Below are 27,524 nucleotides of genomic sequence, written 5' to 3' on the forward strand. Positions count from 1 at the left end.
ACTTCTTTCTAACACTTTGTCTTTAATTGGAAACTTTGCCCAAACTCGTCAGTCACAGTATGTGAATATAGTTTATTACTAATGTCTGATGGTTACTGACTGAGCAGGATGGACAACATCAAACCTCTTTAGAAACTCAACTGACTTTATGTTTTTTTGTTTTTTTTAAAGCCATTTTTACGTCATTTAAATTTTTCCTGATCGACCTTATTGATCAGAGATGGACTCTGTTCAGTCAAAGAGAAGGTGAGCGATGTCAGTTTGATTGTAGGCTTTGGTTTGATTTGCATACAATTACACTGCAGTCAGTTACATATACAGAACAGGGTGGAGGTTTGGAGTTGTTGATCAATTGTATTTACTGTTTTTTTAATTTCTGTCCCTTTGTGTTTTCAGTCGCTGTGTCTGAATCCAGCATGAACTACAGCAGCTCTGATTTCCAAACAGCAACTAATAAGGTTCGTCTTTAAAGGTCTCTTACGACAAGAATTAACATTTTTGATCTATTGACATTCTGTATGTGTTGTTGAGAGTGGTAAAATGTTATTACTGTGGTTAAATATAGAGTTGTCATATTTGCAAAACGTTCATGTCAAAAGTACCATAATTACCTGTTTTTGACTTGTAAACAGCTTTACGTCGACATCCAAGTCGTAGTCACAATTCTGAAAGCTGCAATATGTCCGACTCGATGTTTAATAATATGAAAGGGCCTGAAAAAGCAAACAAACATGGACGCCAAAGACCGCCGCCATTCAATTAATTAAACATCGATTTGTTGCAATATTGACACTGTATTTTTTGAGACGTGAATTGTCCATTTACATGAATACTTGCAAAGTCGTAAGCATGGAAATATTTCCTATTTCTCTAACTTCCTATCTCGGACATAAACACACGGCATAACTCCACTGAATGTTAGCCAAAAGGCTAATCGCTAAAATCCAACCAATCGTGTCCATTTTTAAACGGTGTTTAACTATGCTAAATAATCACACTTCTTGGTTAAAATGACGAGATGCTCAAATTTCACTCTCCAGTAAGATAGAAACATGTTTCAGCATTTTTTAAAATGACCTATAAATGAAACCTACTAAGTTAGAGAACAGAAGCCAGCTACGCTTCATCTGTTTCTGTTTGCTAGCTAGCTATCCTTGCTAGCGGTAGGAGTTTGAAGCTTTGCTGCCAATATGATTTCCGGATCTGGTTATCTTCTCTTCCAGACAAGATTTAAAATCTGAATTTTACAGGACCTTTAACATATTTGTTAGTTTCCTGTTAGCTTACTTTTTCGGTTTTAGATATTTTTTGGGTGTTTTTTTATTGGGCAGTGAGAGAGATACAACCGACATTGCAGTTAATGCGCTGTAACCATTCGGCTACCAAGGCGCTCCTGTATAATTGTTGTTTATTAATCATTTTTTCATTTGTTCCTTAGCTAGATGTTAGATTAGCCAGTAAAACAAACAACATGTAAAATCAGAACAGACGAACGTGAAGCAGCTAAACAAGATAAAAAGCTAAAAGGAGTAACACGTAGCCTACGATGCAGGCAATTAATACAAAACAATGTTAAGCAGACAGTCGGCGCAAGCAGTTAATCATTACAACATATAATCACATTACGTTACACAAGGCCGAGGTAAAGCCAGAGGAGACACATCTGACAAACAGACGGAAACAAACATATTTCCCTCTGTGGGACAACAGCGTCCCCTCTTCTTTCTCATCGGGTTAATCTGTCACCAACATTTTTCTGAATTAGAAATGTGGTAAAAATGGGAAGTGCTAATCCCTCAAGAATTTTGTATATTAAACAAGTATTGTGAAATTTAGCCTAATGAGATTTTCCCAGAAAAGGAGACCGTATGTAGGGAGTACTGTATCTTACAATGATACAACGGCTTTTAGGTTTGTTATCCAGGACCTTGAGTCTTATTAATTTGAGTTGAAGTCTTATATTTTTCTTTTCTCTTTTCCAGATCTCTTCATGTCCTGTCCCACTGAGGACTGCTGACCACCTCGGACAGACCAGACATCAGTAATCGATGATTTACGACGTGAGCAGTCAAAGGATGAAGGTATTTCAGGAGCTCATTGGCCTGGTTGGTCTCAGAGTTCTTCATGGCCATAAAGAGGAACCTCCGAATCCCCGTCCAAGCACATAAATACCCCAACAGATTTCACTTTTTAGCCTGTGACTCCTTCTGTCAGTCCCTGCCGCCCTCCTCATCGTCACTCTGTAGGTAAGAAACTCTTTTACTTGGTGGATTTAGTGGCTAAAGTGAAGGTGATGCTCAGTGGTAAAAGACTTAAACAGTGCACCTTTTGCAGAATGCAGTCAGTCTTATATCACTGCGCAGTTTGGAGGAAATGATCGTATTTTCTGTTTATATTCAAGTAATAATCAGGCATTTACAAATTTGATAATGTGACTGTTGGGAGTTGAGAGATCATATCACGGGATATTTTCAGTTTACAAAAGGATTTTGTACACTTAAGTCCAATGAAAGTATGTAATATTAGCTAAATACTTGCCTACCTGAGGACCTAAGTGTGCAGAGCCTTCGTTTTTAGCATTGTGTCATGAGCGGAAATCTTCTCTAAAGTTCACAAAAACTTAACTTCACTTGGTTCCCGTGTCACTTAAAAACTGTAGGATTACTAAAAAGTGTTGAAAGTCAGCCCAAGGTAGGATTTACCTCCATTTCTTAAGTAAAATTCTTCTTCTAAATGTCTGATCTTTTAAATTTCTAAACCAGACACTCACTAATCTTTCCATCAAATACTCAATACAAGTCTGGATCTCAGAGTCAGACCACCTCTGGAACCTCCTGAAGAGGTTTTGGATGCTTTGTTTGATCTTTTTCCATAACTTGCAGAATCAAAAACTTTTTGCATTTGTATAAAAGTCTTTGGTTCCTTCCAGGTCCACTTTTTCCGTCTCATTTAATGGTATATCCGATTCCCTTTGGGTGAAAAATAGCCTGAATATCAGATTACAGGTGATTTCATCAGTAATTACTGATGCTGCAAACACCATCAGCATCTTTAAAACTGAACCACATTTGAGCTTACAGTCGGGGAACTGAAAGGTAAAAGAGCAGACCACTTGAAATTATCTCATTCTGCATTTACAGATTTAATGCGAGAGTTTGACTGCTGGCAAGACAAAAGTTATAATAATAATAATGATAACAATAACAATAATAATAGCATTCAAAAATGACAGTAATGCAAGTCTGATTTGGTACATTGAATTTCGGGTAAATAAAATCTAAAGCTGTTTGATTCAGTTGTCTAGAAGTGAGTCAGCTGGGAAAAGTCAAAATATTAATAAAGTTTGGTTTTAAATGCTGGAATTTATATTTATTTATTTAAATGTTGGCACTTGTATTTTACCTCACCTCTCCGGTCAGCTACTTCCCATGTTACTGCTCGTAAAGAAATCCTCCTAAATGTCATCGTTGACCTTTGACCCTGAGCCAGGATTAGCACAAGTCCCCTGGAACCTGCACAGGGGGCCCCCAGAGGCCCTCAGACCACAGCTTGACAAACACTGAAACTAATACAGCTAAACTAAAACAGAATTTTAATTTAAAGTCATTTTAGTCTCTGACAGTCCTCAAGCATCAGGGAGGAACAGTTTGTGATCACACGAGATCATTTTCATTAGTTACATTTTGTTTTGCTTTACAGAAGACAGAAAGTATATTACATATTATATTATATTATATTATAACATTTATCATAATAACCTTTCCAAAGAGCTATTAAGTGCTTTACAGGGCAAAGTGAAGGTAAAACAACCAGATAAAACATTAAAAGGAACATTAAAAATTGAGCATATTATACTGTATATACTTTATCATTCATTTAGAAATTAGATTTTGAAATATAATTAGAATAAATTAAAAATAAAATCATATTAGAATAAAAAAAACATTAGAAATAAAAACACTACAATTAAAAAAAAAAGTTTGGGATTAAATGGTTTTCGCTTTTAAGAAGAATTTTTTAAAAGTGAAGATGCCTTGGATTATAAATGATTAAAAATAATTACAAATATCTTTAGAGTTTTTGTTAGATAGACCGGCAGACTAAAGCTCAAAGAATTCAATTGATTATGGGATTTAAAAAGGTGGAAAATGTATCCGCTAATTTTTTAATTCAATAAATGCTGTTTAAGTAGTGACTGACTTGTGTCTGTAGCAGATTTAAAGTCTTGTTCTTTAATATGATTTAAATTCAAATGTTTGCTCGTTTAATACTGTATTTTTTTTTATTTAGGTTCTTGTACATTTGTTTAATATAAGACAGTGAACACTGATGCATCTGTGAAGTCCGATTCATTAAATAGTTTATTTTAATTGTTTCAGATTTTCGTCCTAACTGTCTTCTTTGTTTTTTCCAATTTTTAACAGAGTCTGAAGCTAAAAAGAAGCCAAGATGTCCGAGTACGTATGAATTTATTCTGTTGGAAATATTAAACTACAATAATAATTATTTCCAAGTCAAAGTAACTTTAACAGAAACTTCAACAATCTGGATTTGATTTTTTTTATTTTTTTAATGGGAAGAAACCAAAATTATTTATTAACATCACCTTTTCATTAATTAAAGGGGAAAGAAGATGACATCGAGCCGCAGGCATCACCTCAAGGTAAGATTTAACAGAATTTCTTTATTATGCGCTAGAAAATAAATTAGATTGAGGTCCAACAGGTGAACGCAAACTTTAATGGGATTGTAATGTTGCTGGTAAAAACACGCCATCACTGGCTAACATGTTAGCTAAACAGCTTTACAATGTGACATGTCAGGGCTGTGTGTCTGGACTTCTTCTGTCCCCAAGTGGACAAAATAATCAATGATTGTAGCTTCAAGAATAATAAGAAACCTTTTTGCTTAATTGTAATAACTTCAGAGTCTCTGTGTCCTTGTCCTGCAGAGTATGATACTGCAGATCGCTGTCACCTGGCTGGAGCAGGAAGCTAGCGAAATCGCAGCCGCCAAAGAAGCTTACATGGCGGAGAAATGCGCTGCCCCCAGCCTGAGCGGGGACCAGGCGGCTCTGGTGGTAAAAACACACGAATAAAACTTAAAGAGAGGATGAACAGAGGTCGCGAAGAACTGACTTCGTGAGAAAAAAACATTTCTCTTTTCATGTCAACAGGAAATCTGCAAAAAGCTGCACCAGTCCCTCGACAAGATCGACGAGGACAGATACGACGCCGCGGCCAAAGTGGAAAAGACAGACAAGGAGGTAGCGATGTTTCTCAGTTATAGATGCTTTAATGTGAATAGTATTTGGATTTGGGGAAGTACAGTAACAGGGTTTGACTGTCTTTTACATATTAAAGAGTAACTAAACCCAGATCTGCGTGAAACCCTTTAATTTATAATTCTTAACCTTGTTTTTCTACCATAATTTGATTGTGGCTGCATAATCAGATGACGAGCCTATGTAAATAAATTACGATAGAAACTACAAATTCTGATATTTACAGTCCACTGTTGTGGCGCTGAAGTTTCGACAGACAATAAGATGCCTGCGATTCAATCAGTTAAATGTAAATCACTGTAGTGGAGTAGAAGTATAAAACAGCATAAAATGGAAATACTCAAAGTACAAGTATGTCAAAAGTGTAGTTAAGTACAGTACTTGAGTAAATGTACTTAGTTACTTTAACGGTAAGGTGATATGTTAATGTCATGTTCACAACTTGCTTCTGCTGCCCCCAAGTGGCCAAAAACATCAGTTATTGCAGGTTGAAGGTTATGAAAAGATTCTGATCATTGTTACAAACTCAGCGTTGGTAAGATTCAGGACGTGAGCGAACACTTTTAACATCCACCGCTAAGACGTATTTGTGGCAGTATAACAACAACATCACTCCGCTTCCTCTGTTGCCCGTAAGAGAAGACACATTATTCACACAACCACAAGAGGAAAACATAAACGTAGGTTAACACAAACAGTCTCATCACAAGGTCCATTACTACCTGATCTGGAGCTTTTGGTTGTATCACATGCGCTTCCTCTGCAGATGGCGTCCCCCCAGCTGTCATGGATTTTTATGATCAAATAAAAAAATTTCTGGGCACTTTAAGGACTTCTGATCCACGTTGGCTTAAAAGCTGAGATTCATCACCGTGGCAACAGCTATTGACTATCTATACTACAACTATAAATCATGTGATGCAAAGAAAAGCTCAAGAAACGGTTGTTTCCGAGGTCAGTAATCAATCTAAACAGGTCGTTTTCATTTGAAACAAACGACTGATGCTCTTGTTGGTACAGTGTAAAGGAAAGTTTCCTGTGTTCACGTGAAACTGAATATCACTTCATAGGAAGAAGACGTTACAGTTAAAGAATCCACTAACTGAGGAAAGAGGAAACTGAACTTTTGATCTGCTACTGGTCGATGTCAGTCAGGGTTCTTCCAGATTTGGGATCACTCTGAGCCTCTGTGTTCATGACATGTCAGCTGTGTTTGGTCTTTGGGCCTCTGTCTGTGTTTTTAGATTGCGGAGTTGAAGCTGAAGGTGGTCGAGCTGGCCGGAGTGAAGAAACCCGCCCTGAAGAAAGTGCGTATGTCCGCTGACGCCATGCTGCAGGCTCTGCTGGGAGGAAAACACAAGGTGACCATGGACCTGAGAGCCAACCTGAAGCAGGTCAAGAAGGAGGTCAAAGAGGAGGTGAGACGTGTCACATATTTACTTTAGACATTAGCTCACTGTTGGACACACGGCCTGCATCACTGTGTCGAATCTGTCCTTCAGGCGAACGAGGCGGTCGGCGACTGGCGTAAGAACATTGAGGACAAAGCTGACAGGAAGAAGATGTTCGAGACTTCCTAAAGACTTTCACTTCCTCTGGGCTACTACAACTCTTTCCAATGTTACATCTGACCTTTTTCATGGAATTGAAAAAAACTCGTGCCATTAAATGTTTTTTTTGGAATAAGGCAATGCTGTCACACTGCAGTTTTTTCCAGACGATGTTTGGAAGTTTAGAGGTAAAAAGGCTCGTGTTGAACTTTTTGTTTCATTAAACTCTGCTAAAGGAGGGTTTTTTTTATCAGTTAATTTGAGCGATATCTAAAATTCACGTTATATTATTTTACTTCCATTAAACCACATAGACGTTGTTGTTGATCTGAAGCTGAGGCGTCTTCCCTCTGACATAAAGTCTTACATAGAAATAGAGACTAATTCCAAATCAGGAGAAGCTGTTTCCAGGGTCGAGAAGTCACTTGAATTTAAACGGCTATTTATTTTGGCTTAACAGCAAATTGGAAATGTCCTCTTAATGTAGATTTGTCCTAACTGAGTGTTGTGCTCACGATGAACCACCAGATGTCAGCAGAGAGCCTTTCTCCCGCTTTTTTCTCTGCTGGATGGTTCTGCTTCCTGCACATCGTCTCTCCTTAGTTCATGTCATGAAACATGACTTCTTTCCAGATATTTTCAGCAAATCACAGTTTTACTTCTCCATCACAAACGAAGCTGCAGCGTCATGAAGTTCCTCGAACGGTGAGTAACTTCATTTTACTCTTCACACTTCACCGTTAATCTTATCATTGCATGAAGTTCTGCCCTTTTAAAACATCCACATTTTACATGTTATATATAATATATACATATGCACTGATGTTTGTCTTGGTTTACATCATTAAATTGAGCCTCCAAAGTCCTGAACGACGATATGTTTCAGTCTGTTTTGATACTAACATGACTATATCTACCTTGAAACTGTAACTGTTCATACTGGCTGTTAGGAAATCCCTTCCTCCCACTGGAAGAGTCACTTTATCTGAAGTAAAGGCTCCATCAGTCTCAATCAGACAAATCAAGTGGACATCTTTCAGAGTTACAGTCTGTCAGTACAAAGAGGGAGTTTCCTACTAAAAAGACTTCAAGTAAACTTCTGAAGATCCTCACTTGATCTGTCTAACTCGGTCTGCTGAAGCCTCAGATTAACTTGAGCTGAACCTCGGTGTAAATGACTCCTTGTGGGTGTGACTAACAACTTCACACACTGTTCTCACCACTGGCCTGTTAAGCTGCTGGTATAAAGAACCTGAATCTGTGAGCATTAATCGTGTCACCCACGCCGGCCGACCGTTGTGTAACAATTGCTTCATCCTTTCCCTCGTCTCTGTGGGAGGGAACCTGCAGCAGTCCAGGGAGGCGACTTCCTGCAGCAGAAATTTACGAGGTTCCTCGGAGAGTTGCGGTGGTATTTCTGGAGCCTGCCGGCCCATTGGTCTGAAGTGGCTCTGCTACCATAAAGAGGGCTGACATTTCTGCTGAGCGAGCACTTCACACCCTATATACCCTGTTTAATCTTTACTGTTTAGGACTTGGCAGTGTCTCCCCCCCTTCTTCGTCTTCTTCCTCCTCGTCACGTTCAGTAGGTGAGAGTCTCTACTGCAGCTCCGCTTCGTTCACTCTGGTAGGAAACAATACAGAGAGTCACACTGAGGTCTGGTTAGCAGGTGGGACTTCAGCTTATTCTGCAGAGGCGCTTTTATCTGGTTTTTAAAGGTGCTGCTACCGGTGTGACCTCTGACCTCTGAGGCTGCGTTCAGACGTTTGGAGGTAGAATCAGAGAGAAGGAGCTGTTATACAGCAGTTGAGACACATTGGACTTATTAAAGGACACTGTAGGACATTGAGCTGATTGGTGAACTAACTTCGGGACATTCAGGCAGGTTAAAGTTTGGACCGAAGCTAATTTGTCATTTTGTTGTTTTATTTTGGCGTCGCAGGGTTTGATCTGACTCGTCTTTAAATGAAAATCAGCTTTATCATGAGTTGATGGTCTCTGGATGTTTCGTTGAGCTTGAATGGCGTGTTTGAGTTCACGTTAGCCAGCTTGGACTTTAAGTCTTTGAAGCTCAACTTCTCAAATCTGCAGACCGATTTGGTAGCACTTTCATTTTGCGTGTCTGTAAACTCTGAAAATTATTTGGAAATTACAGATCTACATAATAAAACTAATTATATGGACATTTTAATTTCCTTGAATGAAGAGCTTCATTTAAACACACGTAAATATTCATTTATTCGTGATTAATTAATTGTTGGAAACTTTAGTCTCCATATATGTTGAATTGTTTGTTTGCCTGTGAACAAATGTTCACGTATCTGCATGTGCAGCTGACCTGCTGTGCACGGACTAAAACGCCCAGCAGTGATTTGGAAATTAATAATTGGAAGTGTACTAATTGATCACTGTATCTTCTCTATAATTAGCACCAAATTACAGACTTCTTTCCAGGCAAATTCTCAGAAAGTATTCAGAAATTACAACACGCATAAAATAAAGTGCTAACACAGATTTTTAAATAAATAATAATAATGACTTGATGTGATTCTTTGTGAGAAGGATTTGGGGATTTAATGTTCTTTGTGGCTGTAGTCGGATGCTTTGTTCTGACTCAGTGTTTGACTTATTAGTATGAAAATAAGAAGATTTGACAAAGTGTTTGTGAACTAATTTTGCATCCTCGTGTAAATTTCCACAGCGACTAGATCTTATGTTAAAACTAAACTGAAGAGTAAAGAGTTTATACTGTTTTAAGTGGTTCATGTAAATACGTGTACGTGTTCTTTGAGATTTGGATTTTGTTGAGCTTCAAAACTGACCTTTTTTTAGATCTCTGCATTTCCATTTTTTTTTAGAAAGTTTTATAGTTTCTGATTCTTTAGATTCTGATCTGAAACCTGGTTTCTGGAGCTCGGTGTCAGCCGGTGGTTTGGATGCCTGCAGGATGTTGGAATTGGTGTTAACGCCTCTCACTGCGTGCTTAGCGCCACATTTGGATCATCTGCTGGTGGCATTTCGTGCTCAGATCATTGGCTCGCTGTAAGAAGTTAAATTCCAGACAGAATGTCTTCAGAGGTGGCAACTGTTCGGGTTGGAGGGCCCGCCATCTGACCCCGCCCGTCCAAAATTAGCCGGTTTTCCGTGATAGTGAAGCGTATTGTGTTTCCTGCTGCGGGTCAAAGGGTTGCTGATCGATAACAGGGCGGCAGCATGTTCAGTTCAGCTGTGGACGGAGTCAGTGTGCTTTATGTAGCTGCTCATGATTAACTGACGAGTGTTTTCTGTCTCTGAACAGGGTGTGAAGATCACAAACCGCCAAAATGTCTGAGTGAGTACACGTCTTCTTCTTCTTCTTCTTAACCTTCAAATGAGTTCAATTGACTGTAACAATGTAATCTGACTTTAATTGCATTAATTGGATTTCATTTCAAAACTTCACCAACCTCACAAAAACAGCTCTCTATTTGTAATTATGTTTCATTTATTTTTTGCCATTTTAAGACTTCCCCAGGCTCTCAGACAGACTCAGCCGTTTGGGAAGCAAGGAAGTTTTGGATTTAAACACTAGTGTAAATCCCAGATAGTGTGCCACGATATGGTGTCTCTAATTGATGATCAATCAGACAGAACACGGGGATTAATTTCACTTGTGCTGATGCAATCAAGAATCCAGTCAAGTCAGGAAAACGTAGGCAGTTCTCGGATGACACTGATTTTGTGGGAGTGAATATGATGTTTATTCCTTCAAACATAACTCTTTTGTAGCATTATTCATTTTAGATGGGAATGATTGTTTTGGAGGGTAATGATCTGTTACTTTGTCCACGCCACAATGGAGAAAAACACGTAATTTGGTTCTAATTATTAGGAAAATAGAGACAAAGTTCTGAAACAGTGATTTTAATTAGAATTTAGTTTGTTTTGTTGAGTTTATGAGCAGTTGTTGGTTTCCAGAGAAGCTTTCCTGAAAGAAAACCTCCATTCAAACCCAATAAATATTAATTTATTAGTCATTTATTGATGAATTGATTTACTTAATTTTTCATATATTTTGAATTGTATGCTGCCTCTAGAGAAATTTCACACGTTTGTGATTGATTGATTGGATGTGTACCAATTGAAAACTGTCTCCATCACCCCATAATTAAAACCACATTAGTAATATTAGTAAATAACTCTTTCATGAGCCTTTTTAAGAATTTACACACACACACACATATATAACATATTACTTCATTCCCAGGAAACTATGGGTCCCGTAAAATAAAGCGTTACCAGACTTTAATAAGACTAAGCTGTGCTTTCAGCTTTATTGACAATATTCTCATATATTTATAAAAATACAACATATCAGATAAAGTCCTGGACTTTCTACCTTTGTCCCTGATGTTTTCAGAAGTCCACCAACCTTTATAAATGCAGAGGCAGGCATTAGGAACTAAAAAAACTAGAAAATTGAATCGTACGAGCAAACAATCAATACTAGAAGTTAAAAAGCATCATAGACAGCCGAAAAGGAAATCCACCGAATACTAACAGTTAGCATGTTAGCATGACATGTTAGCATTGATCTCAGTAGAGCAGAGTGACGTCCGTGAAGCTGCGCTGCTGCTGCTGTGTCTGAAATGTGTCTAAACTGATCTGAACACATGTGAAGGCACCAGTTCAGCTTGAAGGTCAGCCTTCAGCTTCAGATGACAGCAGCTGTACATGTTGCTGGTATGTGTGAGGAGAAACATCTTACGGCAGGCAGTCGGAAGCATTTTAATGTGATGTTAATACATTTTAAATCTGTATCAACTTTTCAAATGGTTGCAGCTTGTGTTCCCTCCTCAAATCAATGCATTTCAAAGCATTCGTGCTTTTACTCTCCTACAGTGAGACTAGTGTGTTATCACTGTCATTTACAGACGTGTTTGTGTGCCGTGATTTATACCTCACATTCCTGGTTGTGTAATAAGAAAAAGTGCACTACATACATTTTCCATTTTAGTATCCTTTTTAAAATTATGTCTTTCTTGATACAAGTGAAAAACATTTGCCTGTAATTCATTTTATTGTGTCTGGAAACAGTGAAATAATGGCACCCCACAAGCAGATTTTTAAATTAAATTGAATTTGTATTCTATTAATTTTATTTAGCTCATTTTAAAGGGAAAAAATCCACATATCAGCATCTCTAAAGCTCACTAATTGTCATGTTTTTAATCCAAACATAAACTGAAGTGCAAAAAGACAATTCGCCGACTATTTTCTGTCCTATTTATTTAGTCTGGCACACCCTGTATAACAGCGAATTGTCATTTTTAACTAGGTATAACGTGTTATTTAGTGAGCTTAGAGGTGCTGGACAGAGCCAGGCTAGCTGTTTCCACCTGTTTCCAGTCTTTATGCTAAGATAAGCTAACAGGCTGCTGGCTGCAGCTTCATATTTAGCGTAAAGACGTGATATCAATCTTCTCATCTAACTATCTGCAACATAGTGAATAAGCGTTTTTCCCTAAATGTTGAATTATTCTTTAAGGAAAAAAAGATTTTTAGGACTCAATAGACAAAATTAAACTTTATCAAATCAGCCAAGATGTTGTGTGATGAAATCTGCCCATCAGTCCTGATAATGTCTAATCTCTGTCTCACAGGGGAAAGAAAATGACGTCCAGCCGCAGGCATCATCTGAAGGTGAGAATAAAACCTTTCCTCCTTTTCAGCCGAAGTCTTGTTGTTGTTGACATTTTTATTTTACATGTTCGTATTCCCCCTGCAGAGTTTGATGCTGCAGATCGCTGCCAGCTGGATCGAGCAGGAGAAGAAGGACATTGAGGCGGCGAAGGAGGCCTACATGGCCGAGAACTGCCCCGCTCCCGACCTCAGCGGAGACCAGGCCGCCCTCATGGTGAGACCACGGCGATGTACTGATGCTGCCGTTAGCAGTGCCGCTGCTAGCCATTTTGGTGCCCTAAGCATAATTCCTTTATTATTCGCCCGCGCGAACAACCGGAACGGACCATCCGGCACGTGGGGGGGGGACTAGACTAGAGCAATTATTAAATATCTTTCTTGTTCCCCCTTTTTTGTTACATATACATGGCTAAAATGTGCCTAATATTTCTATAGGCTAATGAAATAATACCGGCATTTAAAAATAAAATTTCATTAGGCTATTTTTGGTGCCCCCTCAGCACTTGGTGCCCTACGCACAGTGCGTGATGCGCGTGGTGGGAGCGGCGGCGCTGGCCGTTAGCTCGCACTTTGTGCCAGTACTCAGTTTAAATTTGACAGTTTTTCATTCCCAAATTTGTTTTAAATATTTTATGTTATTCCAGAGACTTTTCATTATTGGTGGAACAGGATTTAGGACATCACGGGAAACTAAAACTCTCCACTGAAACAAGCTTTTCCCATATTGTTGCTCTTCCCAGCAGTCAGAGCTGAGGTGTAGTAGCAGCTGAAGAGGTGGGGGTATAATGAAATTAGCTCATTAGCTTCTCGCTCCCTCATTGTGTTATTACGTCCACAAATAACCAAATAATAACCGCGTATTCTGAAACGTAAGCAGCATTTTGATATTTTCAAAGTGGAGCTAACTTTTATATACAGTTACATAGTTTAATCTAAGAGCGTATCATATTCTATACGATGATCATGTTTTTGTGAGTAAAATCTTAATCAGAAAAGTAACTAAAAACTATACAACTGTCAGAAAAATGTAGTAGAGCACAAAGTAAAGTAAAGTAGCATAAAATAGACACACTCAAGTAAAGTACAAGAGTCTGCAAGTTCTACTTATGTCCAGTAATTTAGTGAGTAGTTACGTTCCACAACTGAACTTTAATGATTAAGAAGTCTTGATCACCTTACAAAATGGTCTAAAAATAACTAGAAAATTGAATCGTACGAGCAAACAATCAATACTAGAAGCTAAAAAGCATCATAGACAGCCGAAAAGGAAATCCACTGAATACTAACAGTTAGCATATTAGCCTGACATGTTAGCATTGATCTCAGTACAGCTGAGTCTTTATTTTGTGCCTCTAAAACTAAAGTGTAAATGTCGACCTGCTGATCAGATTCAGCAGGATCCATCCTCGGCTGAATATTAATCTCTGCACGTGATTTCAGACAGTCAGTCTAATAGTTTATTAGTTTAGTGATTAAGAAAGTCTTGTTAACCTTACAGATGGTCTCTGCTGACTTTTCATGACGCGGTTTTTAAAATCACGGCATGCCACTGACAGCTGAGAAATGCGTTTAAACATGTCGCGTTTGTCTGTTTTGCGAATCAACAGGAACTCTGCAAGAAGCTCCACGCCGCCATCGACAAGATCGACGACGCGAGGTACGACGCCGAGGCCAAAGTTGTGAAGAGCGACAAAGAGGTGAGAGACATGAGATCAGCTTACCTGACGTGATGTTCTCAGGTGAGTTATGACTTTAGATGTAGTCAAGTGAAGACTCTTAAAGGTCCAGTGTGTAAGATTTAGGGGGCTACTAGTTTGCCACTAAATCCTACACACTGCTCCTTTAAAATAGTGGTTTTTGTGGTTTTCTAAAAATACCTTCGCATCAAAAATGTTCTTGAATCTAAATGTCTTTCTATACTTGTGGAGCGGCCTGTTTTATTTTATGACATGTGATTTCTATCAGGAACATTGCTGAAGCAGGTGAATCACTTGGTTTTAGGGCCATGAGATTTCAGGAGTGAACAGAGGTGAATAAATGACAGAGAACCACTTTCATTTTGATGATTATTGATGATGATTGTTCAAAGAAGACTAAACGTTTCCAGCAGTCATCCAAAACCGTTGAATTCTAAATCTGTTCATGTAAAATTCTCAAAAATCGCCTGACAGTCCTGTTCAGAGCGACTCACCTGTCTCACTGCCATTCAAAACCTCACTTAAGTAGAAGTATGTAAGTATTATCAGCTAAAGTTACTTAAAGTATGACAGTAAGAGTCGTCCCTGTGCAGTAAAACGCTTCCTGTCGGTGTTTTAATATATCTGATGTTTCTGGATTCATATTCCTGCTGCACTAATGTGTCTGTTGCATTTTACTGCTGCAGATGTTTAAGGTTGAGCTCATTTTAACTGCTTTATATACTGTTGGGTAGTTTAATCTGCAGCAATGCATCATGGTCTATAAGATCATCATATGTTTGTAGCGTCGCTGTCCTGTGAGAACCACGTATCTCTAAAAAGTCAACTTTTCATGAGAGAAACAGCCTGTTTTCAGCTTCGTGACGATGCGTTTTCCAGCTGATCTGAGGGGGGGGTTAAAGAGTTTATTCAGCTTCGGGAGGAGGAGAGTTTTCTCAGCACATGAAGGAAACTCTTCATCCTTCAGTTCATCACAAACATCTGGAGATACGTGGTTTTCACTGGACAGGGAGGGGATGAAGGTTTGTAATCTGTAAAGTAAATAAAGCTGTCAGACAAATGTTGTGGAGTAAAAAGTTCAATATTTGCCTCTGAGATGTAGCGGAGTAGAAATATACAGCTGCATTAAATGGAAATATTCAAGTAAAGTACAAGTACCTGGAATGTGTAATTAAGTACAGTACTTGAGTAAATGTACTTAGTTACTGTCCACCGCTGGTTGTAAAACAGGTGTTAGGGTGGACGCTTCATGTAGGTCAGGAAGGTTTTTTACAGTTCTGGATTTTATTTTTGGCCCCGTTTGTGTGGTTGCCTCTCAGCAGATTCCTCAAAAGCATTTGAGGAGATTGAATTACGTCTCCTATATATATGTATATATACACCCACGAAGTTTTTATATGTACAGTATATATGGATATGTATATATACAGTATATGTATATATATATATATATATATATATATATATATATATATATATATGTACAGTATATTTGTATATATATATATATATATATATATATATATATATATATATATATATATATATATATATATATATCCCGGCCCATTTTCATTTTAAATTTGCATTTTAAATTGAAGAAATAGAACTGTCTGTCTGCTTTAAGTTGTGTGAGGAAGAAGTCTTCACAGGTCCATTTGATTCCTAGTAACCAAGACCTGAGTCTGACCAGGTCCAGATTATAATCAGTCTTTGTCTGGTAGGATCCTGTTGTATTGCTGCATGTCTCACGTCTGTGTGTCAATATGTCCACTGTGAAGTGCAGAAAAAAGGACATGCATAGCTCTTTTCCACCGAATCTTCTCCTTCATTGGTGGATTTTGCATTTTGGATTGAGTGTACTTTTTCTGCTTTGACCGTCCTCGTGTCCCTTTTGGATTGGGTCTCCTTTTATTTGAAAATTAATTTATGCGCGTCGGGTCCTGGTCTGTTTTCCAAAAGTCTGGATCCAATATTTTTGACTTGTATTCTAATGTTGTAGCAGTAGTTTAAGCTCTTTTTGCATGTTTTTTATCACATTGCATTGGTCCTAGTATAATCTCAAACACTATGATCCATGAAATCCACTCCTGTTGTGTTCAGTCTGCATCAGCTGCTCCAGAGGAAAAAAGTTTATGGACATTAAATACGTCCTTTTCAGCAAATGTTGTAGCTTTAGCGTTAGCATAAAAGAAAGAAATCCTCACTAATCATCTTTAAACTTCAACTTTCCTTTGGACAAAGTACCACATGTTCCCCGACCTCAGACCGGGCGGTTCCACAACATCTGGACTAACATGTCGTGATGTTTCTCCGCCTCCAGATTGAGGATCTGAAGATGAAGGTGGTGGAGCTGGCCGGAGTGAAGAAACCCGCCCTGAAGAAAGTGCGTATGTCCGCTGACGCCATGCTGCAGGCTCTGCTGGGAGGAAAACACAAGGTGACCATGGACCTGAGAGCCAACCTGAAGCAGGTCAAGAAGGAGGTCAAAGAGGAGGTGAGGAGTTCAAATTGATTGCAGATGTGTCAGTAGAAGCTTGAAATTAGCTGTAAAGAGTGTAAAGACTGCAGTCACATGGTCCTTTACACCATGAAAGCATCAAGTATCAGCAGCAGAACAATAAACATCAGCTAATAGTGACATTTAGGTGTTCTTCAGAAAGACCCAAGCTTTGTCCTGATGTCACATTTGGTTTAACATCTCCATCTAACGCCCCAAAAGGATTTTGCCTTACCATGCGATATCGTTCCTTACTTTTCATCCTTTTTGTCTTTTCTTGGTGGAAATGGGCTTCCAACTTCCTGCTGGAAACACATTTCTGTTACTTTTAATGCACAACCAACAGTATTTGCATTTAAAAAGGTCATGGCAGTGTCTTTGCAAGTTTTAGCAGACTTACAACAAATCCTTTACACTTTGCATCACTGTTAACTGTTTCCAAAGCGGTAGTGTTTTACATTTTTGGGCTTTTTAACCCTCCAAGCAGCCATTAATTTCCAATCATTTCACTGCACTGGTAAAATCACCCTTCAGAGACCTGAAACTTGCTGCAGATAGAAAATGAAAAACCTGCCGGTGCATTTGGAAACCTGTTCTCAACATAAATTTGTGCATTTTTTTACGTATTTTCTAGAAAGTACTGAAAACAGGTTGAAACAGTTTAACTGCAGTGGCGGATTTTTGATTTTCAAACATGTCTTGATATGGCGATTGCAGTGTAATGGATACTAACTGTATCTAAAGCAGGTTTGAAGTTCCTGCAGGTTGATTATTATACTTTAGTGAAATGAACGGACGCCAACGGCTGCATGGAAGGAGGAAAAAACACAGAACACCTTGGAAAAAAATGTGTCGTTTAATAGAAATGAGTTAAAACGTAACGAGGCATGCTCTTGTACCGTTAGTTTGAAGCGATCGCGATAGAAAAGTTCCTACGTAATGTTGACGTTTGGCACAAAAGTTTTTGTGTTAATGAGTCCATGTTGCTGTTCTCTGCAGTCAACAGAGGCGGTCGGCGACTGGCGTAAAAACATTGAGGATAAGGCCGACAGGAAGAAGATGTTCGAAACTTCCTAAATCCTTCCTGAAGTGGCGAGGACGACAGCAGGGGAGACGTTTCCGCCGAGGTCTGAGTGACTGAATGTGTCTCTGTGTTCCAGCAGGACGCACAGGGACAAGAGTTTAGACACTTTATTGTTGTTGTTTTTTGTTTTTGTGAAACCATCGCCCCGAGAGAGACTGAGCTGAAGCAAAGTAACGTCATCACGTACGCCGTTAAAACGTCACATCATTTCAAAATGTACAGGTTTTCATGGAGTCATTAGAAATAAATGTTTTGAAATAAGGATTAATTTGTTTGTTACATTTATCCGCATATTAATCATTCCTCATTTTGTGTTTCCCAGATCACACGACATCAAACTGTGAATTACACATTGAGATATTTAGTCTTTACTTGGATAAATTGGACTTTCTGTTCTTTTTAATATTATTTATTTATTCAAAATATGATGCAGAAAAGTCATCGGCCTGTTAGACGAGCGAAAAGTAGAACTTTAAGTTAAGTTTTTTCCGTCAAAGTACTGTTTTCGAGATCAAAGCTAGATTCTCAGTAGAAAGACGTCCTCCTGCATGGCTTTAAAACTGGGCAAACAACTGATCAGCTAATCAGACAGTCAATATAAATCATCTGTTAGCCAACAAGAACGACTTTAGACAATAAATAGAAATTACTATGTTTATTAAGCTATTAAATGCCCATAATACAAATAAAAGTGTGACCCTGGAAATATCGGGGGGTTCGATAGTGAACAATATCTACAGTAAATATCAATATTTGCTTAAACCTCCATCTTATGCAACTGTTATGTTATTGAGCCCTAAAAGTCTCGTTTTCCTGAACCAAGTAAAAAATCTAACAGTGCTGTGAGAATAGTTCATGTGGTTTGAGTGTCTTTCGGGAAAGGAGGTCAACATTTTGGGAAATGTGGGTTTTGTTTTGTTTTTGCTTTGTTACCGAGAGTGAGATGAGAGGATAGATATCATTTCATGTCCGCTTAGCTTAGCATAAAGACTGGAAACAAGGGGAAACAGCTAGCCTGTCCAAAGTTCAGAACTACACCTACCAACACCTCTAAAGCTCACTGATTAACACATTTTATTTTGTTATTTTAAACAGTACACAGATAACAGAAATGTTAAAACAACAGTTTGTGGTTTTAGGGGTAAAATAGTTCAAACACAAGAATTGGACTTTAGGCAGAGCTAGCTGTTTCCAGTCTTTATGCTAAGCTAGGCTAACCACATCCTGACTTCAACTCTGTACTCAACACGCAGACATGCGATTGGTATCCATCTTCTCATCTCACTCTCTATATAAGGAAAACTTCTGCACTACAATCTCAAAGTCTCGAAACAGCTGATTTGAGTTTGTCTCTCTAATGATAAAAGGACGCTTGTTGAATCAAAATGGCACGCGGCTCAAAATCACATTCAGAAACAGAGAAGTTTATTTTTGTCCAGAAGTTTTCAAACATATAAAATGTAGAAAATCAAGAGCAAGACAACTGAATATTTCCATTTGATGCTCGTTAAAAACATCGTCTTCGGGTTGAGATTGATGCTATTGCTTCAAAAAAAAAACAACATTAAAGCTACTTGAGAGACATTTTAAGGCGGAAATCAGAAATAAGAGCCCATTTTAAAGCTGTTTAAGGACTCCTGGTTCTAGTTTAGAGAGCCCTGAAGGTGAAAGAGCGGCCTCAGTTAGTCCGGTTTGTGGTCTTGTATATTTAACCCCCCCCCCCACACACACACACACACTGTGAATCTTTATCTCGAAGCCTTCAGATCAGACCCTCACAGGGAGGGCGGTTTGCGGAGCTGGGCTGGGCCGGGTGTATTTCAGGAGCTCGTTGGCCCATTGGTCTGTCTGGGAATCCATTTCCATAAAGAGGATCTGGGCATTTTGCTGAGGCATCGCAACCCACCATATATACCGTATTTCATTTTTCACTGTCTGTGGCTTTGACAGTGTCTCCTTTTCTTCCACCAAGTGTGTCTTGTCCTCTTCTTCTTCCTCCTCTCAATAGGTGAGAAATCTTCCTTACTTTGTCTCTTTTTTTCCTCGAGCCTCTCTGAGAGCAGCATCTTTTTATTTAAACAGAGAAATTTCAGACAGATGTTCAGTGCAGCCACATATCAGCCAGACTCTGTTTCTAAAAATCCTCATTTAAAAGGGGATCATAGCCGTTCCTTTCTCCATCCTGACATCCTGAACTCACTTTCTACATGTTTGTTAGCTGACATTTGACCTTTTCCTGACAGACCTAAATTTACGAGACCCGTTCAGCCTCGCTGTGTTGTGTTTTATGGTCCTGAGGCTGTTTGCAGCTCGGCGTTAGAAAATCATTGTGACCCGACAAAGTCTTAAAACTGTCGCACTCAGACGGCTAGAATACCATCTTGTCATCATGTTATCTGAACAGCTGTTAAAAATGTGATGCTTTAAGGGTTTGGAGTGAGAAAAAATATCACAATTCAGGTTTAAACAATTTGACAGAACAACTTTTTGAAAAATGTTTTTATTTGAGTCACTTAAGTCCTTAAAATTTGTGCCATTGTTTGTTACAGATGATGTGAAAATGTTATTTGTTTAAAGCTTATTGGCTGTCAAATTTTACTCTCTGACAATAATTGGACAGACTTAATGACACTTAAGTGTTTAATTTATATGGCTGATGATGTTATTCATGGGTCATAAGTTAATTTATTTGTCTCAGTGTCGGCAGGATTGAGCAATCTGATAAACAGCTGGTTGAATTCATTTCTTGGCTGTTATTTCTTTTATTTTTAGCGTCATAGTAAAATTAAATTCAATTTTAAGTGTCTTATCCTGTTAAAAGAAACAAAGAAAAATGGAAATTGTACAACTTTTAAAAGGTGGTAAATTTGGGTCTGTCAGTTCTGACAAGTCACTGTAAAAAAAAAAAAAATAAATTTAACAAAAAGATAACTTTTTAAAACATTAAAGAAAATCAAAAAGCTAAAACTGGAATTAATTAATCATTAAGAGATCATTTCACTTGATTTGGACCTAGTATTTTAATATTCAAAGTAATTTAAAAGGTATCAGCGATGAACTTTATTTAATGATATTCCAGTGGAGAATTGTTTAAATTAACCCTTCACCCGATCCGGTCGTAAACCGCCGAGTGGCGACACCTGATCCCCACTGTCCCAGTTTAGTTCAGTCGACGTCGCTGCTCTTCAGCTGTGGCCTCGGCTCACGTTACCGCACAAATATTCCCGTCCATCCGTCTCCATCAGGGCAGCAGAACATGCTGATCTCAGAGAACCTCACGCTGACATCATGATCTGAACCGCTACGGCGTTCAGCAGAGGTCAAAAAGACTCAAATGTTTGTGTTCTTCTGTGTGTTCGTGCAGGTTGTGAACCGCAAAAAAACGCCAAGATGTCTGAGTAAGTCTGAACAACATCCGCTCTGCTTTCACCTGAATTATTTCTGTGCAAAAACATCCACATCTACAAACACATAAGCTCATAATTTATGTAATTTTTCTGAAAATAGGTGTAAAAACAATATTTGTGAAAAGTTTGCAGGGTTTTTTTTCCAATAATTAACAATATTTTCCTGAAATTAGGACAGAAATCTGCCATATTTCAAGATACTGACTCAAAAATCATAATAGTACTTTAAACAACTGCATTGAAAAAATGTCAAATTATCTTTTATCACAACGGATATTTTCACTTGTTAAGAAAAGCATGATTTTCAGAGTGAATCTGACGTTAATTACTTGTACTAATGTACTTTCTGGTTTACGATTACGTGTTGATCTGACACGACTTCCTCCCAAACAGGAAAAAGATGACTTCCAGCCGCAGGCATCACCTGAAGGTAATCCAACCACTTAAAAAAATCTTTTTATATTTAATTATAGGGGCATTTGGTACAGTCCTGGGGAATTAAAGGTTTTCAAGACCTTTCCTAAAAAAATATTAGTGTTGAGTTTTAAATCACTTCACCAGTTATTCTATATTTTTTTATTGTCAACAAATCCCATAAAATGGCAAAAACCAACAACATGTCAGTGCGTCCCTCAATGCTCTCTGACTTCCTGCCTGTGGCTCTCAGCTCCAAGCTCATTGGTTCCTACGGAAGACGTAAATCTTTAAAAACACCTGTTTCAGTTTTATAAGGCTCAGTAATTTCCTTACAACTGATTAGTAGTTTTTAGCAAACATAAGGGGGAAAAAATGCGTTTGTCGAGTGTTTGATACCCATGAGTTGCATTGCATAATTCTTTTGTGATGCTGCTTATGACCTCTGAGGTCATATGAGTGTGCTATTAGAAAACAGTTAAAAGGGGATTTTGACGTTTCTCTGTTGTTTGTCCTGCAGAGCGTGATCCTCCAGATCGCTCAGAACTGGCTCGAACAGGAGAAAAAGGACGACGCAGCGGCTAAGGCCGCCTACATGGCCGAACACTGTCCTCCCCCGGACCTGAGCGGAGACCAGAACGCCCTGATGGTGAGAGGAGCATCCACGTACCCGAAAATGATTCCATAGTTGTTGAAGAAAAGCCTCTGAAAGAGAATAAAGACCCTCAGAATCAAAGAGCGAGCACTTGTTTATAGAGCCGCCATTTTGGAAGAACATTCAATAATCACACAGGGAGAAAGTCCAATGGCGGTTATGTGGTTTAGCTTTTAGCAGTTATTGGGGAAAGCTAAGTTAGACACTACCAACGTGGACGCTAGCATCCTGCTTTATTTTATTTTAAACAGAGGTAAATCATTATTCACGGCAGTCTTAGTTGGTATCGCATGTAGTTCTGCCCCACTATCAAAAATTGGTGTAGTTGAGAGCTGAATTCCCGCCACAGTTTTTTGCTAGCTTGTGTTTCACTAGCTAGCTTCCATTCTATTCGGGAAGAGAAAATTGAGCACCTCATCATGTTAACAGAGATGAAACACCAATTATTTTGTTAGTGTTCAACTGAAACTGTCTAAGAAACTATTCCTCTAAAGTCTCAAAGGAACTGTGTGGTTGTTGGATGCTAACGAGAGCAGAGAGTCTATCAGAGGAAACTAAAACAGGCTAGCCTGGACGTGAGACTTTAGCTACGGTATGTAATCTTAGCTGTCCACGGATAGAGGCTATCAAGCAATAGGGAGTGTTAAGTGAAGCACTGAGTGAGCTATAAAGTGTTAGCAGCGCTCTGCCAGATGAATGTGCATCCTGTAGCATTTAGCCACCATGATAAGCATTGTTAGCATTACTGTTACTACAGTCTACTGCATAGACCTGTTCGTGGATCTCATGTTTTGGAGGCAAAAATGTGTCTTAATCTTAAAATTAACATAATTTACACATTTTCATTATTTTGACACTTGTAGGGTTTGACATGTACAAAGCTACACAGGGCAAAATGAATATTATAAACCTCAATGTTTTCTCTTTTCGGCTTTAGAATAGTTTCAGTGCACCAACGTTGATGTTTGACACATTTAAGTGCACCTGCAGCTGTACATATATGTAACATGAGAACTGTGTTTGCGTGCCGACAGGAATACTGCAAGAAGCTCCACGCTCTGATCGACAAGATCGACGAGGAGAGGTACGACATCGAGGCCAAAGTGCATAAGGCCGACAAAGAGGTAAACGTCCTCTGACAGAATCACAACAATAAGGACCTTTTTAAGGACAGTAAACTAAAATAAAAAGCTTTTCCTTCTCATAGATTGAGGACCTGAATATCAAAGTGGTGGATCTGAGAGGTGTGAAGAAACCCGCTCTGAGGAAAGTGCGTATGTCCGCGGACACCATGCTGAAAGCTCTGCTGGGCTCCAAGCACACGGTCAACATGGACCTGAGGTCCAACCTGAAGCAGGTGAAGAAGGAGGTGAAAGAGGAGGTGAGTTTACAGTATTATTACTATTTTTATCATTTGGCTGCCGGCTGTATCCTCACAAGGACACACTGTCTTCCTTGTGAAAATGAATCTTAATTACTGCTGTTTAAAGGCAAAGAGAAGCAACGATTATTGTTTTTTGCAAAGGTGAAAGATTTTAGATTTCATGTTGAAAAATATGCATGGCTAAATGTTTCATTAGATGTTGTAGATTGAATTTGAGCTATTTTAATAGCAGTTTCAATGTGCACAAACTGTCATAGCAGTATATAAAATGAATTTTGTTGATTAGAAACATTATTATCATAATAAAGTTCCCTCACTTAGTAAAGTGTTGTCTTGATCAGAAGCATCAAGACAACAGAAGTACTGTGTTCGATTTAGTTCAAAATTGTTTGTCCAAAATCAGATCTCGAGATTTGCTATTTGAAAAAAATTAAACACAATATGTCGGAGTTCCTACTTTCTGAAAGACCAGTTCAATATTAATATGCGTAGGCAAAACAAACATTAGTTTAGGTTTACTGTAAGCTTAAACGTGTACCATTCATCTGTGTTATGGACTAAAATATAAATATTGGATCAAACTCAGTAAATTCTTATTGGGATAGGGCAAAAAACACATTTATACATCAGTCAGTATGCTGCTACGGTGATGTTAGCAGGTTAAACCTGTATAATTCTAACATTATGATGTTTGTAAAACCTACTGCAGACTGCGTGACTTTTAACTCCGTTTGCTTGTCCCATATACATTTCTGAGATCTGAGGCTCAGATCTGCACACGACTTGACCTCACCGCGAGCTGCTCCAGACGCTGCCACAGTTCATTCCCTGATCAAAAAACAAATAAATAAAAAATCCACTCGATAGCTTTCAAACGAATCTCGCAGTTTTCCTCAGCGGATGGAGTTTGTTCAGGTTTCAAGTCAAGCAAATTTTACTTAAATCATAAATCACAAATTCCCCTCAAAGTTTACACCCTCCATCCTCAGACCCTTGATCCAGATCAGGGAAACTCTCCCCATAGGAGCAAAAAGTTGTCCATACTTGGGTCACATGATGACAACTGAGCAAACACAGAGAATGACCATGATATTCAGTTGAAAGACTTTTTATTTTGGTCAAAAACAACAACAACAAAAAACAAAAAAAAAACAAAAACGGAAAAATCTTGTAATCAGCACGCCTATTCTGAGATCAGATCAGCTGTTTCTCCACTCTCAGTCTGGGACAAAATCTGTCTTATAGTGTGAGAAGTGACACAATCCATACATATTCTACGTACAATAAAACATAATGAAAAGTCCAAAGCTATAGCATCCCTGAGTAGGAAGCGTTCTCTCACATACTGTAAAATAAGTGTTTGTGTTTTCTCCTCTGCAGCCCACAGAGGCGGTCGGCGACTGGCGTAAGAACATTGAGGACAAGGCCGACAGGAAGAAGATGTTCGAGACCTCCTAAACGTGTCGCTGCTGTTTGTCTTTCTGTTTATATGAACTCCACGTGTCTTATATGTGTTGGTTGAACCAGATGGTTGTTTTATGTTTCGGTTAAGTCACACAGGGCTGGACAGCATGTTAGAGGTGTCACTCTGCAGGACGTTTGAGGTGGTTGAGGAATTTTCTTTTGTTTGTTTTTTTGTCTGGAGGGAGGGGGGAGGAGTGTGGACAGTTCCTGCAGGCTCACACATCAACACACAACACCGAGTCTTAAACTCCACACATTCAGGGAAACATTCACACAAACTGAACCATGTTGAATAGAAACAATAAAGTAAAATGTGGAAGAAAATAAGTGTGGATTTGTTTTTTGTGATTTCAGAAATACTGAGGTCAGGAGTGTCAGTGCGCCCCACGGAAATGTTTCACCCGACACAAAAAAAAAAAGCTCTAAAATGTTTAGTTATTTCAAATAATATAATAATAATTGAACTTGCCTTTTGTTCTGAACATGAAGGCCTACATCCTGTTTCAAAGCCTTCAACATGCTGCTAGGAATAAAATTCTGGTGGGGAAATACTGGATTATTTATTTATTTCTATTTGTTTTGTTTCACCTAAAATCAATGCCATTTGTGTAAATTTGTCTAAAAAATATTTTTTCTGATTCCCAGAAAATATTAGTTTGAAAAATTCAAGTTTATTTTGCTGAAAATAGTTTCAAATACTAGTAAAATTTTATTATACTGTATTTTTATTATTATTCTACATTTGAATTATGTAATCAGTGGCGTGAAAAATAAATCATTGATTTAAAAAGTTAGTAGCTTCCATATTGTTGAAACTGACCTGATAACATATTTCGTGGGTATCATGCTGCTATCAAACAAAAAGTGTATCGGAAATATTTTGTACACATAATGGTAAAATGACATGAGGAAATGCTTTCAGTATTTATTTGTGGTGCTACAGTTTGATGTTGTATTTGAGTGGATTTATCATAAGATTCGTTAAAAGCCCTGCATCTGCAGAAGAATTTGGATCATTGTCCCTATATACCATACAATTAAAAATACATACATTAAAAATAATGCGAAATATTGCAGATAATTACATTTTATTTCAAATATTTCATTTTATATATATATATATTTTACACAGAATTCAGGGAGGAAGTGAATTTATTTTTGTGAGAGGCCATGCATCATGATCCTTATGACAGATTCACAATATTTTTTCAGTGCGATGGGATTTTCTTAATTTATGCATGCAATGCATTCGCAATTTAGCCAGTAAAACCACAGCATTACAGTTAGACTTCATCACACTTTTGTGGAAAGGATTTTCAGAAAGCCCTTGTCGTGGAAATGATCTAATCAGGACACAATAAACACAAAGCGAGTAATACTAAATTATTTTTCACACCCTCACAGCACTGTAAATCACATCTTGACAGAACCACGTGACATTTTATCAGCGAAACGATATGACAGCATGAAAACAGCAGAGACTCATGACAAAACCACATTCTTTAAGTGCTGCTGTTGGTTGAAAGCTGCATATGAACTATATTTTGTTGATGCTAGCGAGGCTGTCTGAATCCAGTCCAAACCTTCCTGCCACAACAGATCAGCACAGACAAATGAGAACAGGACACTCATTTCCTACAAAACATTATAGGAAAACATCTGGAAAGCTCACTCCAACTCAAGTGACATCACTTGAGTCAGCATCCTCTGGAGCCACATAAGGCTTCATACAACTGTTTTCATATATGTAGCAGTACTCCCCAAGACCTGTAAACGGACTTTGATGTGTAAAATTGGTGCATTCCCCCCTTAGCAAAAAAACAGCCAGTTCCTGGTGGACCACAGCAAGACTGATTATCTCTTCAGGTGAGAAATGAAGTGAAACAACACACAGAGAAGACACCTGAATCCACAAATACAGCATCTTTGCTTTTTATAATATGTTGTGCAGTTCTCTTCACGTCTGTTGTGTGCTACAGGTGTCAAATGATATGCGTCACATGACTTCCCACAGTGTTTTGATCTTAGATTTGATATTTCTTGTGTATGTTTCTAAGTTCTGTCCTGATGGTGGCGCTAAAGGAAAGGTCAGAGGGACCAAAATCATTCAGGAGTCATCCTCTGGGGTGATCACAGTGTTTGGTGAAACTAAATTAATGAGGTGTGTTGAAACAATGAGACTGAACTGGAGAAACAAACATTTTAGTGCCATTTAGTGACGTCTCATTGGGTGTAACAGAAGGAGATCAATGATCCAAACTCCCAAAAAGTTCTGGTAGTTCTTCAATGATTCAACTCCCTGCTGGTTTCAGATATGCCCCCACACACACACACACACACACACACTGATGCTCTCACAATCCTTGTATGGTGCTCTAATCTCTGCCTCCGGCCTGCTGGGG

At 38.4% G+C, this 27,524-nt stretch overlaps 3 protein-coding genes across 8 annotated transcripts; all 3 read left to right on the top strand.

Moving 5' to 3' along the window:
• Positions 1–29: 29 nt before the first annotated feature.
• Positions 30–6,975, top strand: LOC122875578 (troponin I, fast skeletal muscle-like). 2 transcript variants are annotated; one of them, XM_044194914.1, is made up of 9 exons: positions 30–246; positions 397–458; positions 1,983–2,246; positions 4,425–4,457; positions 4,624–4,663; positions 4,952–5,080; positions 5,177–5,266; positions 6,529–6,702; positions 6,787–6,975. In XM_044194914.1, the coding sequence occupies exons 4-9, from the start codon at positions 4,450–4,452 to the stop codon at positions 6,862–6,864; spliced, it is 519 nt and encodes a 172-aa protein (XP_044050849.1). In that variant the 5' UTR covers positions 30–246; positions 397–458; positions 1,983–2,246; positions 4,425–4,449; the 3' UTR covers positions 6,865–6,975. The 2 variants fall into 2 exon arrangements, with proteins under 2 accessions (XP_044050849.1, XP_044050850.1); XM_044194915.1 differs by lacking the exon at positions 30–246 and having other exon boundaries at positions 334–458; positions 1,983–2,242.
• Positions 6,976–8,300: 1,325 nt separating this feature from the next.
• On the top strand, positions 8,301–18,062 carry LOC122875577 (troponin I, fast skeletal muscle-like). 5 transcript variants are annotated; one of them, XM_044194908.1, is made up of 7 exons: positions 8,301–8,423; positions 10,134–10,166; positions 12,478–12,517; positions 12,603–12,731; positions 14,125–14,214; positions 16,538–16,711; positions 17,714–18,062. In XM_044194908.1, exons 2-7 carry the CDS (start codon positions 10,159–10,161, stop codon positions 17,789–17,791), a joined length of 519 nt encoding a protein of 172 aa, XP_044050843.1. In that variant the 5' UTR covers positions 8,301–8,423; positions 10,134–10,158; the 3' UTR covers positions 17,792–18,062. The 5 variants fall into 5 exon arrangements, with proteins under 5 accessions (XP_044050843.1, XP_044050845.1, XP_044050848.1 ...); XM_044194910.1 differs by having other exon boundaries at positions 8,350–8,461; XM_044194913.1 differs by having other exon boundaries at positions 8,401–8,419.
• Positions 18,063–19,670: 1,608 nt separating this feature from the next.
• LOC122875580 (troponin I, fast skeletal muscle-like) lies at positions 19,671–25,446 on the top strand. The gene is made up of 7 exons (XM_044194917.1): positions 19,671–19,806; positions 21,163–21,196; positions 21,599–21,635; positions 22,140–22,268; positions 23,309–23,398; positions 23,482–23,655; positions 25,039–25,446. Exons 2-7 carry the CDS (start codon positions 21,189–21,191, stop codon positions 25,114–25,116), a joined length of 516 nt encoding a protein of 171 aa, XP_044050852.1. The 5' UTR covers positions 19,671–19,806; positions 21,163–21,188; the 3' UTR covers positions 25,117–25,446.
• The last annotated feature ends 2,078 nt before the right edge of the window (positions 25,447–27,524 follow it).

Source organism: Siniperca chuatsi, linkage group LG4 (assembly GCF_020085105.1).
Source record: "Siniperca chuatsi isolate FFG_IHB_CAS linkage group LG4, ASM2008510v1, whole genome shotgun sequence".
Lineage (NCBI taxonomy): Eukaryota > Metazoa > Chordata > Actinopteri > Centrarchiformes > Sinipercidae > Siniperca > Siniperca chuatsi.